Raw genomic sequence first — 20,128 nt, forward strand, 5'->3', positions numbered from 1 at the left:
TAATAATTACCTGATTGCTCTGTGAATGTTCGCATTAAATGCGGCTTTCTGAATTTATTCGTTTCCCTGTGACAGGTGTACAGTTTCGATTAAATGTGGCCTGCTAGTAAAACAATATATTTATGAAGAATATATTCTAATTAAGTTTCATTCTTCACTTTGCACTTTATGTCCTAAAATTATTTTTCCTTGCTTTTTTTCCCCTCTTAAACCATGTTATCCAAAGCAGCAACAAAAGCTGGTGAATACACACTCCGCTGTGGCTGCAATTAGATTAGAGCAGGAAATCAGGTTTAACTACAGTGCTGACGCAAACGTTTGAAACGTTGGATCTCTAATATCTAACTTATTCGGCAAAACATCTTTCTCAGTAAATGGCAAAGACATGTCCATACCACTCTCTGTGATATTTTCATTCGATATTCATAAATCATTACAAATGTGCTTATAATTCTTTCTAAATTTGTATAATTTTTCGTAAACATTTTTATGCCGTAATAAAAACTCTAATCAGGTGCTACGTGCAAATCTTGAATACCTCAATCATTTTCTAATGAAATTTGATTTCTAACGTCACCATTCATTATAATGCCAATAGTGTACTGCGCAATACTTTTTTAATCATGTTTTTATCAATATAAAAATATTCCTGTTGCTTTATAATTATGAACCTGTCGATTATTATTGGTTATAAACCTTGTACAGTTCACCACATGGCACTATAATAATAAGTGAAGCTTTTCTTACACTATGATTATAAATTATGCAGGAATTACTGGCATTATTAGAGATTATAAAAATGCTTTGAAGCGATCACTGTCAACTTAAGAATTATAAGTACAGTTATAATGATTTAAAGCTAGACTGCCTTTCAGATTTTTCAAGTTCAGGTCATAAAAAGAATTTTCCCTGACACCCAATTATTTTTGTTTAGTGGACCGAAAGCTACTGAACTTCAATCACAGACTTCACATTTTATTAGTTTTTTTTTTTTTTAATTGAACAATTAATGAATTAAGGTCCATGTGGCCCTAAATTCTCGGCTATTTTTTCCTGCTTCACCAATTCAAGATACTACGTCATGCATCACGTGATGGGCTTTCCCCGTTCACGCAAGGCATTTGGGATACAAATTCGAAACAGGAGAGAAAAATGGAGGACGCGAGTGTGCGAATGAAACGTGAAAGACCGACTACAGTAACAGAAAGCGAGAAAAGATGTTATGTTGCGAAGGAAAGGAAATGCAGGACCAAACTAATAAATATCGGCGGTGTGATCAGCTGTTCGTTTAGCGACAGAATGATGGAACTGTCAGTGCACGGTCAAGGTAAACCTGTAGATGGCAGCAATGCAACACTGTGGATGCCGGCTGCCGTAAAACCCAAAAGAAGAAGAAAAAGAAGGTAAATCTGCGCATGTGCACACGGACTTCCTCTGTCTGCGTGAAGCGAGCGATTTCATGCACATTATTTGCTTTAATCTCTTCAAATTAAATAACTTCCCAGCCACAGAATGGCCTGATATTTAGTGAGATATAACATAAATAAACATATATCACAATGACCAAATTTCAGAGGGAACTAAGTTTCAACGATTTTATGAAATCGAAAGGCCGTCTCTCTTTATAAATACGGGCTTCATGGAAGGTATTATCAAACAGTGTTCAGTACTTAATCAAATTATGTCACTAAACAGGACAATAAAACACTTCTTAACGCTCCCAAAAGCAACCGTTTAGCAGAAAAGCAGACTTTTTTTTTTAAATAGGCGCACAAATCGGGTTGATCGGTTCATCTATAATGCATGAGTACTTTGCTTTACTGTGGCGATCACAGGAATAAATCAAAGCTTTAGTTGAATTTCTCACCAAGATCCAGAGAAGCCCAGTGGCTGTGAGTTAATCACAAAATGGAGGCTTCCCCTTCACCAGCACAGCCCTGTCGAATTCAACAGTCAGGCAGCCAGTCATATACTGATATTATTAGTCATGTCATACTTTTCAGGGATTCTTCTTCACCAAGAAGTAGAGAGTAAGCCAAATATTTGGTATTCAAATGATGGGAATTTGAATTTTAATCAATGTTATCAGTTGTGTCTTACAGGGTGTTCGAGTCTGTTCAAGTTTTTTTAAACGCCATTTAAAATACGATGTGGCAGAAACTGCTGTCCGCAAAGCAATTTCAGGAAAAAAAAAATCTGAAAAAAAAAAATGAGTGAGAGAAAGTATCCAGGTTCGATGAATAGCCATAAATCACGTTCCCATTCAGCTGAACTGTATGCCTCCTATCCTGCTTTTGTGCCACAGGTTTCGAGTCGCAGGCAGCGACCAATTCAGACCACACCACGGGCGTAGGGCATGTCTGCACAAAATCAAAGAGCAACCAATTTCAAATCATTCCACTTGAAAAACTTTAATTTATATGTAAATGTAAATATATGTGTAAATCACAACTCATTACTACTCTCCGACGAAAATATTTCTTTCCGTACCTTACTAATGATGACTGTACTGCTAGCAGAAATACAATTTTGACATCAAGTCAAGCATGTTTCCTCATCTCATACAGCTAACGGCGAAATGGAAAGAAAAGGTATTTGGATTAAAATTACATTAGATCTTGCTTTAGCTCTCCAAATGACATTTTTCAGAGAAACATACACTTTATGCTTGAGGGGGGAGGTGTGGACGGTTGTGTGTAAGTGGCAACATTATGAGCTCTAACCCTCCATCTGAGAGCAACGTTATGAAGTGGCCTCTTGATCACGCTGCTAACTACGTGCCGAAACTGATTAGTGTTCTAATTGAGCTGTCTAGACGACCCAGGGGTTAGTGCAGAGAAATCAGGAAATCAGGGCCAGGACAGAGAAGAGAAGAGAAGAGAAGAGAAGAGAAGAGAAGAGAAGAGAAGAGAAGAGAAGAGAAGAGAAGAGAAGAGAAGAGAAGAGAAGAGAAGAGAAGAGAAGAGAAGAGAAGAGAAGAGAAGAGAAGAGAAGAGAAGAGAAGAGAAGAGAAGAGAAGAGAAGAGAAGAGAAGAGAAGAGAAGAGAAGAGAAGAGAAGAGAAGAGAAGAGAAGAGAAGAGAAGAGAAGAGAAGAGAAGAGAAGAGAAGAGAAGAGAAGAGAAGAGAAGAGAAGAGAAGAGAAGAGAAACCTTTATTTGTCACATGCACAGTTCAAGCACAGTGAAATTCATCCTCTGCATTTAACCCATCTGAAGCAGTGAACACACGCACACACACTCAGGCTACATCCACACGACAACGGCAACGAGATTTAAAAAAAAAAAATATTGCGTCCACATGGGCAACGGATCAGTAAAATATCAGGTCCATATGGCAACGCAACGCTTGCTGAAAACGATGCAATACACATGCCACACCTCTAGGGGCGCTGTAAGACGGTCCCATCGGAGACACCAGAACAATAGAAGAAGTAAGGACGCATGCGCATAAACTATTATGCGCGAGACTTCATATTAGCCACAAAGTCAGAAAAATCTGTTCGTAAAATTACGTTATAATGACCAAATACAATGAAAAGTATTTTTCCAGTCTCACCTGTGAAAGGTAATCCCATGTGATCTTGTTTGGATGGCAAACCTGTTGGTACAGTTAAACGCAGCACATGAATGAGGCATCTTTATTCTCCGCTTTGACCCATCCAATATGGCGGCGAGGATGACGTATGATTCTACGCGGAAGGCGGCGTCTTTAATGGTCCGGAATAAATTGAATGCTACACGTTGATGGATTAATTTGTTCTTCTACGCCCTTTTTGAGGAATGTATTGTAAGACTTAAACCAACATCTGTAGAGGTGAGATCGCTCCTTTTTCCCCTATTTTTGCTGGCGGGATTGACTCTCTCTCTCTCTCACTTTGCACCTTTACATAATAAATATTCACAGTGAAAATATTTTGTAAGCGCGTTTCATGAACCAAGTTATAGGATTTGTTGACAACTCGCATCGAGTTCGTTACACTTCTACCCGGCGTGAAGCACATGTGGTTGTGACGTCATTGTAAACAAATCCGTTCTACTCATCCAGACGACTTCGCAACAGCGCCGTTGCCAGATCTTTCCACTCTGGAACCCGTTCTCAAAAGATTTTGTTTTGGGGCACCCAAAACGCCGGTGCCGTGTGGAAGGGCCAAAACGATAAACAATTTTATCAGATTCACCTGAATCCGTTGCCGTGTGGACAGGGCCTCAGAGCAGTGGGCAGCCACACCAGAGTGGCCGGGGAGCAGTCAGGGGTCAAGTACCTTGCTCAAGGACACCTCAGCCCAAGGCCGCCCCACATCAACCTAACTGCATGTCTTTGGACTGTGGGGGAAACCGGAGCACCCGGAGGAAACCCATGCAGACAGGGGAGAACATGCAAACTCCACACAGAAAGGCCCTCACCGGCCACTGGGCTCGAACCTGGAACCTTCTTGCTGTGAGGCGACAGTGCTAACCACTACACCACCGTGCCACAAGCTTCAGCTATAAAATAACTCCAAGTCAGACACAAAGCAAAGAAACAATAATATTTTTTAAAAAATGCATTTTGGCAGTCAACGGGGGACCTTTTCACAGGTGCTGGCATCTGATGTGGTGGATTTCAGACCCACAGCAAAATGAACGCTGTGCTATTCGCTAAGAGCGGCTCTATTTCAAAAAAGTAACATCATCCCATCCATCACTTCCTTATCCCTGTAGTGCTGTCAAATGACCCCATTCCTTGGTTTCTCCTTATTAACATCCATTTACAAGGTGAACAGCAAGACAGCGTATATAAGGCATGATCTATGGCCGTCTTTTTCCTCAATATAACCCTCACACTGCTGGGAAGGTTCTGTCCTGCTGATGCAGAACCTGCTGGAAAGCCTGAGCTTCTGTTTCAGTGTCAAAACCACACAATACACCTTCATCCTTCCACAAACTCTGACCCAACTTGCAATGATGTGACAGCTTGCCAAGTCGGAAGCACCATGCATGGAGCAACTGCCTCTCTGATGGTGCTGCTTCAAAGTCAGATATCCCAGCATTCCTCTGCTACAAAAAAACAACAACAAAAAAGGTAGTGCTTGAAAGGTGGTTGTGATTCATGGCCCAGAATGCCTTTAAATACACACATGGAGACACGCACACAAATCAACACACTCGCTGGCACTTCCGAGCTCGTCCTTGTTCTCACTCAGTTGTTCATGTGGGCAGGTGATAAATTACTCTCTTAAAAGCCACAGGGCAAATCAAGTATGTAGTCTTGCCTCTGAGCGTTTCTCCTTTTATTAAAAAAAAAAATTATAACTGACAAATGCCTCCAGACTGTGAAGGTCAAACAACAGGAAGCACGCACACACACGTAATTGTGAAAAGCCAGAATCCCTCCTTATGTCCGGAAAGAGCTGTAGCATGGGGTAAAAGACCCCACAGATGATGAAGACCAGTTTGAAAGGTGCACATATGGTGTATGATATATGCACCTTTGATCCTTTTGACCATATGATCCTTGTCAAGGTGTCATCTAAGGAGGACCTGCCCTTCTCAAATTCAGCCCCAGAGCCAAGGACACGCAGGGCTTCACTTATTGCCGTGCCATCTCACTCTATCGGAGCTAACCTTTTCAGCACATTGCACTTAACCATGATGTGGTAATAGAAGAGAGAAAAGAGGAGCACTTCTCATGCCTGCACGAGTGTGTGCTGCCTTAAGAAGCCTTTCTCGATGGGGGATAAGGCTCGAAAAACCCCACAGTACTCACAAAATCTGTTCGCTACACTAGGAGTGGTCTCAGAAGTTCAAAAAAGGACAGAACGTGGTGCCCTCTTAAGAATGGTTTTCTAAAGTAAAGTGCACCACTCTCGAAGATTTTCGTTGTCCAAGGTTCTGGACAATTTAATACCCTGACAAGCAGATATGAAAAAGCCTGTATTACAAGAACACTGAAAAAAAAATATGAAGGGCCATCTACATAAAATTCCTTGCTTAGAAAGGTCCATTATCCGTAACCGCTTATCCTGTGCAGGGTCGCTGGCAAGCTGGAGCCTATCCCAGCTGACTATGGGTCAGAGGCGGGGTACACCCTGGACAAGTCGCCAGGTCATCGCAGGGCTGACACACAATCATTCACACCTATGGTCAATTTAGAGCCACCAATTAACCTAACCTGCATGTCTTTGGACGAAACCGGAGCACCCGGAGGAAACCTACACAGACAACATGCAAACTCCACACAGAAAGGCCTCCGTCAGCCACTGGGCTCAAACCCAGAACCTTCTCGCTGTGCGGTGACCGTGCTAACCACTACACCACCTTGCCGCACTTAGAAAGGTCAAAATAAGCAACTAACATGACTGAATCTCATCTCATTATCTGTAGCCGCTTTATCCTGTTCTACAGGGTCGCAGGCAAGCTGGAGCCTATCCCAGCTGACTACGGGCGAAAGGCGGGGTACACCCTGGACAAGTCGCCAGGTCATCACAGGGCTGACACATACTGTAGACACAGACAACCATTCACACTCACATTCACACCTACGGTCAATTTGAGTCACCAGTTAACCTAACCTGCATGTCTTTGGACTGTGAGGGAAACCGGAGCAAACCCACGCGGACACAGGGAGAACATGCAAACTCCACACAGAAAGGCCCTCGCCGGCCACGGGGCTCGAACCCGGACCTTCTTGCTGTGAGTCGACAGCGCTAACCACTACACCACCGTGCCGCCCACATGACTGAATGGTGACAATAATTAGATTTAGTGATTAGTTCTTGGCTGTGAATAAGACAATGATTTGAAACTGCAGTGTGGTTTGTAATATGCACGCTCAAGCACAGTGCATTTAACCCATCTGAAGCAGTGAACACACACACATACCCAGAGCAGTGGGCAGCAGGTGCCTTGATACAGAAGGAAGATAAAGTGCTACTTATTCACTCAGCTCCCCTCACGTTTTTCCTGCCGGTCCCAGGAATTGAACCGGTGACTCTTTGGGCCCAAGGCTGCTTCTCGAACCTTCAGGCCATGGCTGCCCACAGTGCCTCTCATTACCACATTTGACTAAAGCTAGGGACTCTGACCAGAAGACATTTGCTTTGACTACACTGACATTTGCTTTGGCATGGTGGTGTAGTGGTTACGAGAGTTAGAGAGTACAGTGTGCGAGAGTTCAAGGTGGGCAGGTCAGCTTTACTGCTGTTCCTGTTCGGCTTGTGTTTATAGCCCTCAACACAAGCGCAAGCAAATATCCTGCAGATCCCCACTGCGCACAAACAAACCATCATCCCACTGAGCCCCTCACCATAGCAACTCCTTTCAAACCTGCTCGTCCCGACAGACAGCTGGTCAATACATACACACGCATGAAAGTCTGTCACCTGTGATGCCCAGATAGAACAAAAGAACCGAGGAACCAGAAATCAATCTTAAATAACGTGGTGTGATTTTGTGAAAAATAAATCCGTTCATGTCAAGTCAGAATAAGCACTTTGACAGTTTTGCTTTATTTAAAGGAACAGTCCACCGTACTTCCATAATGAAATATGCTCTTATCTGAATTGAGACGAGCTGCTCCGTACCTCTCCGAGCTTTGCGCGACCTCCCAGTCAGTCAGACGCAGTCAGACGCGCTGTCACTCCTGTTAGCAATGTAGCTAGGCTCAGCATGGCCAATGGTATTTTTTGGGGCTGTAGTTAGATGCAACCAAACTCTTCCACGTTTTTCCTGTTTACATAGGTTTATATGACCAGTGATATGAAACAAGTTCAGTTACACAAATTGAAACGTAGCGATTTCCTATGCTATGGAAAGTCCGCACTATAATGACAGGCGTACTAATACCTTCTGCGCGCTTCGGCAGCGCATTGATACGGAGCTCAGATATCAATGCGCTGCCGAAGCGCGCAGAAGGTGTTAGTACGCCTGTCATTATAGTGTGGACTTTCCATAGCATAAAAATCGCTACATTTCAATTTGTGTAACTGAACTTGTTTCATATCACTGGTCATATAAACCTATGTAAACAGGAAAAACGTGGAAGAGTTTGGTCGCATCTAACTACAGCCCCAAAAAATACCATTGGCCATACTGAGCCTAGCTACATTGCTAACAGGAGTGACAGTGTGTCTGACTGCGTCTGACTGACTGGGAGGTCGCGCAAAGCTCGGAGAGGTACGGAGCAGCTCGTCTCAATTCAGATAAGAGCATATTTCATTATGGAAGTACGGTGGACTGTTCCTTTAATTCATTTGGACTTCCATTTGTTTAAACTAAAGGTCATTAATTGTAATCATACATCATTCCATCAATACATTTGAAAAACCATATAATGTGAAACTTGGGTTTGAATGAACGTGAAAAAAAATGAAACGGAGGTCCATTCTGCAACACACACCAGTGCAAAATAATGGACAAAATAAGGCGGTATGGTCATGTAGTAGTTAGCACTGTCACCTCACAGCAAGAAGGTTCTGGGTTTGAGGCCGGCGAGGGCCTTTCTGTGCGGAGTTTGCATGTTCTCCCCGTGTCTGTCCGTGTGGGTTTCCTCCGGGTGCTCCGGTTTCCCCCACAGTCCAAAGACATGCACTTAGGTTAACATGGGGTGGCCTTGGGCTGAGGTTGGGCTTAAGGTGGCCCTTAAGCGAGGCACCTAACCCACAACTGCTCCCTGGATGCTGTAGCATAGCTGCCTGCTGCTCTGGGTATGTGTGTGTGCATGTGTGTGTTCACTCCTTCAGATGGGTTAAATGCAGAGGATAAATTTCACAGTGCTTGAGTGTACGTGTGATAACTAAAAAGGATTCTTGGCTTCTTCTTCTTGAATAAATGCATGCTTCTCTGTCTAATCACCTTTCGACATCCTGTTTTTCCTGTCAGTTCATTAATCACAACCAGACAGAGTAACCAAAAAGTTCAAAATCGATGAAAGCCTCAGAAAACTCTTCTTGATGAGCTGCCCTCAAGTAAATAATTTATATAAATGCAGTGTTTGCATTAGAGATTACCAGATGGCTGCAAGAGAGGATCTGCGACAGAAGCTGAACTCGTTCATGCTTAAAGGGGAACTGAAGGCAATTTTTTATTATCAAAATTCTATTTGTCTCATTTTATTAAATACAGGAATGCATTTTTGATCGCTATTTTGTCACTGCTAGAGCAAGTTATGAGTGTTTGAAATACGCTATGTAATATATCAGTCCATATGTCAAAGCAATGGCCTTAAACGGGGCGGCACGGTGGTGTAGTGGTTAGCACTGTCACTTCACAGCAAGAAGGTCCGGGTTCGAGCCCAGCGGCCAGCAAGAGCCTTCCTGTGCGGAGTTTGCATGTTCTCCCTGTATGCGTGGGTTTCCTCCGGGTGCTCTGGTTTCCCCCAAAGACATGCAGGTTAGGTTAATTGGTGGCTCTAAATTGACCGTAGGTGTGAATGCGAGTGTGAATGGTTGTCTGTGTCTATGTGTCAGCCCTGCGATAATCTGGCGACTTGTCCAGGGTGTGCCCCGCCTCTCACCCATAGTCAGCTGGGATAGGCTCCAGCTTGCCTGCGACCCTGTAGAACAGGATAAGCGGCTACAGATGATGGATGGATGGCCATAAACAAGATTCGTTGAGACCTGTGCGAGACATCGCAGGATGGAAGTAAAACGTACAGCGGAAATCAAAGTGACCGACATCTGCCAACGTTGTCAAAAGACGCGCGCGCCCTCTTTCGAATGCTGATGTAATCAAGCTGGAAGTTTTGTTTGTTTTGATAGCAATCAGGAAAGTTTTAAAAAAGTAGGCAGTAATCGTCATTTAAACTCATTTTTGTGCGATATTTAGTTTGGAAAACAGTTTTCAAAATGGCGGCACTGACGCCTGGCTGACACTTCACGTTTCGAAGTCTCGCACAAGTCTCGTGAAGATCACGTGGCTAAGTGATGCCTGCCGTGGACCAAACGAACTAAATTCAACACGGATAAAAAAACGAACAGGCCGATAAGTACAATATTTAATTGCAATTAATTGTCAATACGAGGGCGGCACGGTGGTGTAGTGGTTAGCGCTGTCGCCTCACAGCAAGAAGGCCCTGGGTTCGAGCCCAGCGGCTGGCGAGGGCCTTTCTGTGTGGAGTTTGCATGTTCTGTCCGTGTGGGTTTCCTCTGGGTGCTCTGGTTTCCCCCACAGTCCAAAGACATGCAGGTTAGGTTAACTGGTGACTCTAAATTGAGCGTAGGTGTGAATGCGAGTGTGAATGGTTGTCTGTGTCTATGTGTCAGCCCTGTGATGACCTGGCGACTTGTCCAGGGTGTACCCCGCCTTTCGCCCGTAGTCAGCTGGGATAGGCTCCAGCTTGCCTGCGACCCTGTAGAACAGGATAAGCGGCTACAGATAATGGATGGATGGATGGATGGATGCCAATACAAGTCGCGATATAAGGTTACTAAAACCGAAAACGTCATTGTTAATTAAGAAATAAAGCAAGTTTAAAAATGACTTCAGTTCTCCTTTAAAAAGCTAGTGTCACTTAACTACAGTCCCCCCCCCAACATCTCCGTTACAGCATTTTTCGAGTGCTCAGTTTGACTGTGGTCCTGCAGTTGATGAACTGTGCTCTATCATGTTCCCAGGAAATGATATATTTTACTTCTCATTACAAAAAAGTCATCATAACCATCACTGATGGTTGAAGTGTGAAGTAAAATGAAATTAAAAAAAAAGATTCAGTTATTATTTTAGATGTGGTATTATGGCATGATGGCAGTGTGGTATTTGGAAAATTAATGATAAACAGTTAAATGCAACAAATCATGAAACAAACAGTAAAAGTCCTGGAAATAAAGCGCTTCCATGCCTTTTCAATGAGCTATGCATGACGACGTGGACTTCAAAACTATCTCTAATTTTTGTAGCTTAAAAAGACAAACCTAGATCAGTGTGGTAAGTATATTGCTTGCGTTTTATAAAGCTAATAAAAAAATCTATCGAGTTTAAAAGCCAATCCAAACCTAGATTAAAAGGTTCATTAAATACACAAAATGCTCAGGGAATACTGAACATCTGTTTCAGGCTAACATGGCCTAGTCCAAGGTTATCTCGTGCAAACAACAATTTATTACCACAAAACAAGTTAAGTCTCCACAGTACGTAGTTCCCAGAAGGCAAGAAGTTTTCAAGGAAAGTAACACGTTCAAGTGGCATATGTTATTACTGAAATCCACAACCTTGGAAGTGCTTTGATTCAGCTGGTCCTGGGCTTTATTTTAACAACCTCCCAGCAGCATTGTGGCATCTTTCACTGCCAACATCAAATGTAATTTCCTGGAAGAGATAATATATGACAACCCAGGGCAATTCTTTTTCTTCTTCAAAAGGCCAATCTAAGTCATTTTTTCACTTACATTGACTCTGCTCTCTTACCTTTAGGATGCCCAGGATCTGTGAACTCGTACTTCCCCATGCCCACCGTACGTAGCATCTGCAGCCCATTCGGGCCCTCCTGATTGGCTGATGCGGGTGAAGGCTGCCCGTTGGTCAGTGGCAGTGCAGAGGAAGGTAGAGCAGGCAGCTGCATGAGTGGGTGAGTCAGGTGCCCGTTGCCCACTATGCTGTGTCCTCCGGATGGCATGGGCGAGGCGGTGATGGGCGGCTGGTTGGTGCTGTAAGGTGACTGGTTCTGCAGGCTGAGCACCAGGCTGCCGGGTGGCTGGGACGAGTGTGGAGGAACTTGGAAGTGCGCACTCATGAGCGGGTGGTGAGGAGGAACTGGGGTCTGGATGGCAGGTGTTACGCCAATGACAGGCGACTGGACAGAAGCTCCCTGGCTGTAGGCAGGAGGCTGAGGCAGGGCATACGAGTGAGCTAAGAGACTCGGCTGACTCACTGCAACCACCGGAGGCACCCATGGAGGCCCTGATGAAGGAAGAAATAAGTTCCATGGGAGAAGGGTACTTACAGGTTACATATCATGCTTTTCCACAACCATCTCATTTCAGGTTTAAAAGCCACTGTTTTAAATTTTAATGATTATGCTCAGCTATCTGAATCATGCTACTGTATATTTTAATTAATCTTTGATGTAGAATTTATCTATTTGTTCATTTGTTTGTTATTTATAGTTCTACTATAATAGAATAGCTGTAGTAGGCATAGTATTGTAATAGTAGCAGTAGTATTAGTAATATTATTTTATTATTTAGTAGTAGTGGTAGCACTAGTAACAGACGTGCTACAGTCTATTGTGCATTATTTGGTTCAAGTATTATTTTTGCCAGAGGGGAATCTTGGATGTTAAGACAAAGTAAACAAATGTACAGTATATACAATGGCCAAAAACAATGCAATGTCAATGTCATATTTATGATACATTTTAGTGAAAAACCTTTTAATTTTTTTTCTCTCTTAATTTAGTTATGGGGCGGCACGGTGGTGTAGTGGTTAGCGCTGTCGCCTCACAGCAAGAAGGTCTGGGTTCGAGCCCCGTGGCCGGCGAGGGCCTTTCTGTGCGGAGTTTGCATGTTCTCCCCGTGTCCGCGTGGGTTTCCTCCGGGTGCTCCGGTTTCCCCCACAGTCCAAAGACATGCAGGTTAGGTTAACTGGTGGCTCTAAATTGACCGTAGGTGTGAATGTGGGTGTGAATGGTTGTCCGTGTCTATGTGTCAGCCCTGTGATGACCTGGCGACTTGTCCAGGGTGTACCCCGCCTTTCGCCCGTAGTCAGCTGGGATAGGCTCCAGCTTGCCTGCGACCCTGTAGAACAGGATAAAGCAGCTAGAGATAATGAGATGAGATGAGAATTTAGTTATGGCCAATAGGCTCTTTGCAGCTATGTGCTTGGATATCGCTTAGCAACAAGAAAGTGGAGAGCAAGCATTCAGGTAAACAAAACCCTCGACCAGGTCAAGCACAAAATGTTCAGCATTTTATAATTTCTTTCCTTTTCTAGAAGAATTGTCAACGTAGTTTTCTAAGTTTACTTTCAGCTCATTTTTACAGGAAAAAATTATTTTATCGTGACGGCATCGACTTTCAACGGATGGCATTTGGATCTTCGCGGCCAAACAACATGGCGACTTTGCAAGGCATGTACACACACACACAAGAAAAAAAAAACCTTGTAAAAGCACTTATTTTAATTATAACAGGTCAAAAAAAGTCAAAGTCCTTCCCACGCCTTACAGTACCTGGTATTCCTAGGCAGTCTCTCACTCAAGTACTAACCAGGCCCAACCTGTATGTGGCGCATATGAATCTCACCTATTACATAGCTAGGGTTACAGTGGGGGGCTAGTCCTCTGGTAACCACGAGAGTTTAACTCCCCATGCACATCTGTATTGCAGCGTGCCTTGCCAGATGGCAGTAGGTACCATTTTTATGATGGGCTTTGGTATGACCCAACCATGAATAGAACTCACGATCTCCCAATCGAGAGGCGGACACGCTACCACTAGGCCACTAGTCGGTATAACAGGTCAAAGCAGCTCCATAATAAAAGTTTTCAAGGTATGTAGTTGTTTTTGTAAGGTTTGGCTACGTCTTGAAAATATAAACAAACAATTTACTGCAATGATAACATGAAGCTCGGCTTCCATCCCCCTCTCAGCTCTTTCCCCCTTATCAACTGTGTGTGTATCTGTGACAAATAAAGGCTTCTAATTCTAAAAATCTCATCAGAAATTTTCTGTAACCGTGTGATTTTTACTGGCAACAAAATCCGCGAATCAACAGACTTCACTTTTATGAAGTTTAAATCTCACTCGGCGAGATAACACGTACGCAGACCTGACACAGATGCTAGGAAACTATCCCGTTGCCATAGCAACGTGATTCTTGGTGTCGAAAAAGTGAATAAAAACAAAACAAACAGTTCTTAAATACACCTACTGGTGCACCTGAACACATCATCAGTGATGTAACCTGGGTTCCTTGGGTGTTTCAACATCAGACACCCTCACCCAGGCGACCCCACCACGGTTGATCAGGACACGGTATGTGTTCAGGTGGCATTCACTTGTCCTCATGGACCCTCTCTCTTTATCCAGAGCCATCTCGAGGCTTTCTCAGCCGCTTCGGCGATGTTCTTGATGGCTCTGCTCCTTGCTCCTCCTGTGATGCCCAGTACACTGAGTGCTTTGTGGAGTGAGTAGCCCACAAATCCTCTGCAGCCTACTTCAATGGGCATACACCTCGCCTTCCAGCCCTGCTCTCGACAGTCTACCACCAGATGTTCATATTTGGTCGTCTTCCTTTCATGGGCCTCCCCCAGGCGGTCCTCCCATGGCACAGTCAGCTCTATGATAATGATGTTCTTGGTGCTGTCTGAGACCAGAAGGATATCTGGCCTCAGGGTGGACAAAAGCATAGCACATAAAATAATCAATGAGGCATTGACGCAATGTAATAAGTATGTGTTATCATCACGGTAAATTGTTCATTTATATCTTCAAGATGTAGCCGAACCTTAAAAAAACAACAACTATATACCTTGAAAACTTATTATGGAGCTGCTTTGAGCTATTAGAATTAAAATAAGTGCTTTTACAAGGTTTTTTTGGTGTATATTAGTGCTGTCAAAGTTAACGCGATAATAACGCGTTAATGCGATCTCAATTTATCGCGATTAAAAAAAATTAGTGCCGTTAACGCAAATTCTAATTTGGCCCTGCGAGTCACCCGTAGTTCCTGTTGAGGCTTGTCGCACGCTGCTTCAATAAGAGTACGTGTGAGTGATGGAGAAAGGCATAGACATATAAACATCCTCGCCACCATATTGGATGGGGCAAAGTGGAGATTCTTCACCCGTCTCTGGTATAGCATCTAGACAGTAGCCGAGAATAAAGATGCCTCATTCATGTGCTGCGTTTAACTGTACCAACAGGTTTACCGTCCAAACGAGATCACATGGGATTACCTTTCACGGGCGAGACTGGAAAAATACTTTTCAATCCTGTTCCTTCAGTCTTCAGTTTCCCAGCTCATCTCCACTGGGTAGGTGTAGAGTTATAAGCAGTGAGAATTAGATAATACAGTGCCATGCTATGATGAACGTTTTTGAACTTATGATGAATGTTTTTATTTTTGTTATCTGTTTTTTTCTTTTTATGGCAAATACTTCTCTTCAAAAGAAACTAATGAAGAATAAAATAAAACATTTTTTTTATTTTCACAGTGATATGCACTTTATTTTTCATCCCTTGCTTTTCTCATCTAATATGGAAGTTATGGATGTCAGTGGCTGTGACAAGACGTGTTATGCTCTGCAATAAAAAAAAAAACTAGTGCTGTCAAAAATGTCGCGTTATTAACGCGTTAACTTGACTCAATTTTAACGGCGATATTTTTTTTATCGCGAGATTAACGCTCTGTGACATGATGTAGGTTTTTCATAAGCTTTTGAAACTGCCAGGAACTTGGAACAGAGACTTTGCATAGCAGCTAGACTGTAATGCCACGCCCCACACAGCCAGAATCCTTTGCCCTCCTCCCCCAAAGAACCAGCGCGGGCAGGGCGCGCTAGTAGAGATGGGATTTATGGCTCTTTGATGGGATCCGCATCTTTGTGATCCGTTCTTTGAAAAGAGCCGTTCAAAAGACTGGCTCATTTGGCTCTTTTTAAATATTTATTCAGTTTTAAGAAGACAGCGTCTAAAGAAGCCAGATCCCTCTGAACTGTAAACTCAATGCTATCCCAGAAATCCTTTCTGTAATATGCAAATTTGGCCGCCTCTGATTGGACAGCGCGACGCATCAACAGGCAGAAAGTGTAAAAGTACAAAATGTGTTACGTGAGCTGAAACAGTAAAGATCAGATTCAATGCAATATTTATCAACGAACAACTTAAAGTTAATATAATAGTGTACTTTATATTATAATCAAGCATGTCAAGCCTACCGTCACTGTGTAACCTGTCTCACTTCACTCATGGTTCTTTTGCTAGCCCCGGTGCTCGGCTTAGGTTTCACTTTGCAGTGGCTGTGTCAAGACGTGTTATGCTTTGCAATAAAAAAAACATTGGCACAAAGCAAGCCCATTCACTTTTTTATGCTGATAAGAGAATTACAATGTTTTTTCATGTGACAAAAATGTGCGATTAAATTGCGATTAATCGCGAGTTAACTATGACAGTCGCAACATTAATCGCGATTAAATATTTTAATCGCTTGACAGCACTAAAAAAAACAAAACAAAACATTGGTACAAAGCAAGCCCATTCACTTTTTTATGCTGATAAGAGAATTACAATGGTTTTTCATGTGACAAAAATGTGCGATTAAATTGCGATTAATCGCAAGTTAACTATGACAGTCGCGACATTAATCGCGATTAAATATTTTAATCGCTTGACAGCACTAGTGTATATACTTTGCAAAGTCGCCATGTTGTTTGGCCTTGAAGATCCAAATGCCGTCTGTTGAAAGTCAATGCCGGCACGATAAAATATATTTTTTTTCCTGTAAAAATGAGCCTAAAGTAAACTTAGCAAACTACGTTGACAATTCTTCTAGAAAAGGAAAGAGATTAGGCACTATAAACTGCTGAAACTTTTGTACTTGCTCTTGTCGAGGGTTTTGTTTACCTGAACGGTTGTTCTCCACTTTCGTGTTGCTAAGCGGTATCCAAGAACATGACCTCTAGCTGCAAAGAGCCTATTCCCACCCACCAGTCAGCTCTTGCTGATCATACGACAGCTACCAACCAGGGAGGGTGAAGCCTATTTCATGCTTCCTCACATGAAGCCAGCCAGATGCATCTTTTTAGGGCTGTTTCACAATCATGGTTGTCTTTTTGAATAACACCAACTAACTCCTGCAACTTGGTCCAGTATAAATATGCTGGAGTTTCTTATACCTTATATTACAGAGAGAGACACACCAGCCCTATCTACAGCAGTAATGTCCCTTATAACTTCTTATAAATATGCTTGTAAGAGTCAAATGCAGGATCAGTTTTGACCTTGTGGTCATTTAATTTAATTCTACTTTAAATATTACACTTCGATTTTACTGGTTCAATTCAGAATTGCATTTTTTTTTTTTTTTGCACTAACTAGGTTTAACTCTGGGATTTCATTCACAGTAGAAAGACACTAAAGTGGAAGTTACATTTTTTGCAAACTAAGTGCCTCTGACACTATAACTTTGTCCGTCAAAAGCGTCCTCTCTGGAAAACACTCACCATATGATGAGGTTATAAATTATATATTTTTTAGAAAGTATTTGTCTCTTTTGAAGCAGAATACACTGCTGTTGCACAGTAAAAAAATAAATAAATAAATAAAAAACATGAGTTGGAACAGATGCAAGACACATTTGCAGCAGAGCTTCACATGTGGTTGAAATGTGAGTCCGTCAAAAAGTGTCCTCTCCGAAAAACCTATTTTAGAAATGCACTGTATGGGCCTGGTCTCACAACACTGATAACTATAACTCTACCTATAACTACAACTATGACTACCTCTGCCTGAGTTTAGTTCCAGTCTGGAGTGGTCACACCACAACTATAATCCTGACTATAATATCGGTTGGTCCTACCTCTCAGGGAAAATAAATGCATGGAACTTAGGAATAGTCATGGAAGTTTTTTCCACGTTATTCCGGGTCATACTGTACAGCTTGGACTTCAAAACAACCCATGCACACATTCCAGTGGTTGACAAAATACGGATAGGTCACGGACTACGGATTACGGAAATATAATAAAAAAGGATACAAAATACGGCGTGGTTACGGATTTTAATACGGATGCATCATGGAGGCTAATAATTTACGGATTGGTCACGGACGTTTCAGTATATTACAGATTGGTTACCGATTTCATCCGGATGATGCATCATGGATAAAAAATTAAGAAGTCTAAAACAATTCAATGTTTGGCTTGCCGAAGTTCATAATTAAAATATTTTACCTGCTTTTATATGCTTACTTTATTAATTTACTACTGATATTTCATGGAAAGTCACATCCGTGAATAAAATTCGTATTTTTTTTTTATTTTCCGTTAATCCGTATTCTGTGACTTCATGATGCAGCAAGGATGTACAAAGATATCCGGTGAAAAACAGCACATGCTCAGACATCACCACATGTAAACAATTACCTGATTGGTCAGATGTTTTATTGGATCAGGTCCAGGCCTGGAAAAATGGCTCCAGAAGCAATCTCAGCGATACGGATAAACCCAGGCCTGGGCTATAGGTATCGTTATTGGTCTGATGTGACCATCAACGGCAAGGGACCGATTTATTTATAGTTATTGTTATAGTTGTAGTTATAGTTATTGGTATTGTGGGACCGGGCCTTATGCTGTGTTCTCACCATAAGTAACACGCCCAGTATATGACCTGTAGCTGTGAAATTCTGCGCAGTTAATTTCCATCTCAAAAGGTAATTTTTGTCAGCAGAGAAACAAAAATCTGAGGTTTGATTTTTGGATTATTGTGGACCTGAAAAGTATAGAGTGATTGTGAAGCAGCTCATTAAAACTGCCGCTTGCGCTGCGTCACAGGGCAACATAATGGGCATACACTTAAAGGAATTTTTTTTCCCCCCCACATGCGTAAGCTCACAGACACCCATGACTGGCTAGCATTGCTGTGGTTGATGGGGAGAGACGGTACGCCACCGCTCCCACCCAAACAGCACAGCCAATTTTAGTCTCTTGGATTTCTGGCCACGGATGGCTGTGGCACTGTCAGGATTTGAATTTGCCATTGAATAATGTGTTGATAATGTTAACTCATTTTTCTGTAGAAAAACAAAAGTTGAGTGAAATGTTTTAATTCTGAGGTGTCGACAGTTTGACCGTCTATGACGACGTGTGTGTGTGTGTGTATTTGTCAGTTTGCAGGTATGTACGTGTGGAGATAAAAATGAGTCATAACACACTGTTCACATCATAAATCATTTCATAAATCTGGCCTTAAAGAACAATGCTTTTATCTTACATCAGCATTTTCCCAACTACACCACATTTATATCTGGAGGACTGAGGCTGACTCTTCCCCAGAGAACTGTATTAACTAATGAATTCACTAATTAATTCATGCATCGCTGAATCTCAGCTCTATGTATGAATTATATAGCGTGTCAGAAGGCTTCCTTCATACTCTCAGATATATATATTATATATCCTGTGTATAATATGAGCTGATGTAGTCCATTTGTCCTGGGTACCACAGGTGCTACAGGTCTGTGGACCGAAACCAGAGAAACCGCTCATGAGAAAGCTCATCCACAACAGGCTCAAATAATCTCATGAATATGCAGCCATGTTGGACCTGCGCCCTGCCTCCTCTGGAAAAGGAACGAAAATAGCACAGAAGGCCTATGGGGTACTTTATACCAGGAGGGGAAAGAGGAAGATTTAAAAACATTATTCATGACACTGGCCCTTGTTACACTGTAGAGTGGATGCGAGAGAGAGAGAGAGAGAGAGAGAGAGAGAGAGGGTGAGTAATGGGAACAGATGATCTTCTGCAGCCTGTGTGAACATGTTATCTGCATTATTCAGTAAAATCTTAAAGTTTATCATCACAGAAAGCACAGGATGCCTTGTTCCCAAACTGCACCATGATAAAACTTTCAGTTGTACTGGGAGGTTTGTTGTTTTTTTTTTTTTTTTAACTGAAATGTACAAGTTAGATCTCCTACTACTTCCCTTTATCAAAGATATTAAAGGTAGCCTGCCTTTCAGAGCCTTCAAGCGTAAATCATAAAAAAAACCTTCCCTGACACCCAGTTATTTTTGTTTAGTGGACCGAAAGCTACTGAATACGAATCACAGGCTTCCAATTTTATTAGTTTTTTAAAAACAGAACAATTAATGAATTTAGGGCCATGTGGCTGTAAATTCTCTGCTATTTTTTCCTGCTTCACCATGACCCAATTCAAGATACTACGCCATGCATCACGTGGTGGACTTTCCCCGTTTGCGCAAGGCATTGCAAGGGGGATGCTGTCGGCCCCTCACTCACTCGTTCGCTCAGGTTTGTTGACAGTGTAGTGACTGCTGCTTTATATCCCGGGGCTCCCTCACGTCTGTGTTACCTTCTCGCTCTCCCCTTTTAGTTATGCTGTCATAGTTAGTTTTGCCGGAGTCCCTGCTTGTGCGCAGCGCAAAATGTATACTGTTCTTACTCATCAGGTGACATTTGGGCATACCTAACAA

The 20,128-nt window shown here is 42.5% G+C and overlaps 1 protein-coding gene across 3 annotated transcripts in view; it reads right to left on the reverse strand.

Annotated features, from left to right (window-relative positions):
• Positions 1-20,128, reverse strand: part of LOC132883759 (kelch-like protein 29) — a 493,942-nt gene that overhangs the window by 149,339 nt on the left and 324,475 nt on the right. For all 3 annotated transcript variants that reach the window (XM_060917753.1, XM_060917752.1, XM_060917751.1), the window contains one exon: positions 11,383-11,874. In XM_060917753.1, coding sequence (XP_060773736.1) covers positions 11,383-11,874 — 492 coding nt within the window. The remainder of the gene's footprint in view (positions 1-11,382; positions 11,875-20,128) is intronic.

This window comes from Neoarius graeffei, chromosome 3 (genome assembly GCF_027579695.1).
Source record: "Neoarius graeffei isolate fNeoGra1 chromosome 3, fNeoGra1.pri, whole genome shotgun sequence".
Lineage (NCBI taxonomy): Eukaryota > Metazoa > Chordata > Actinopteri > Siluriformes > Ariidae > Neoarius > Neoarius graeffei.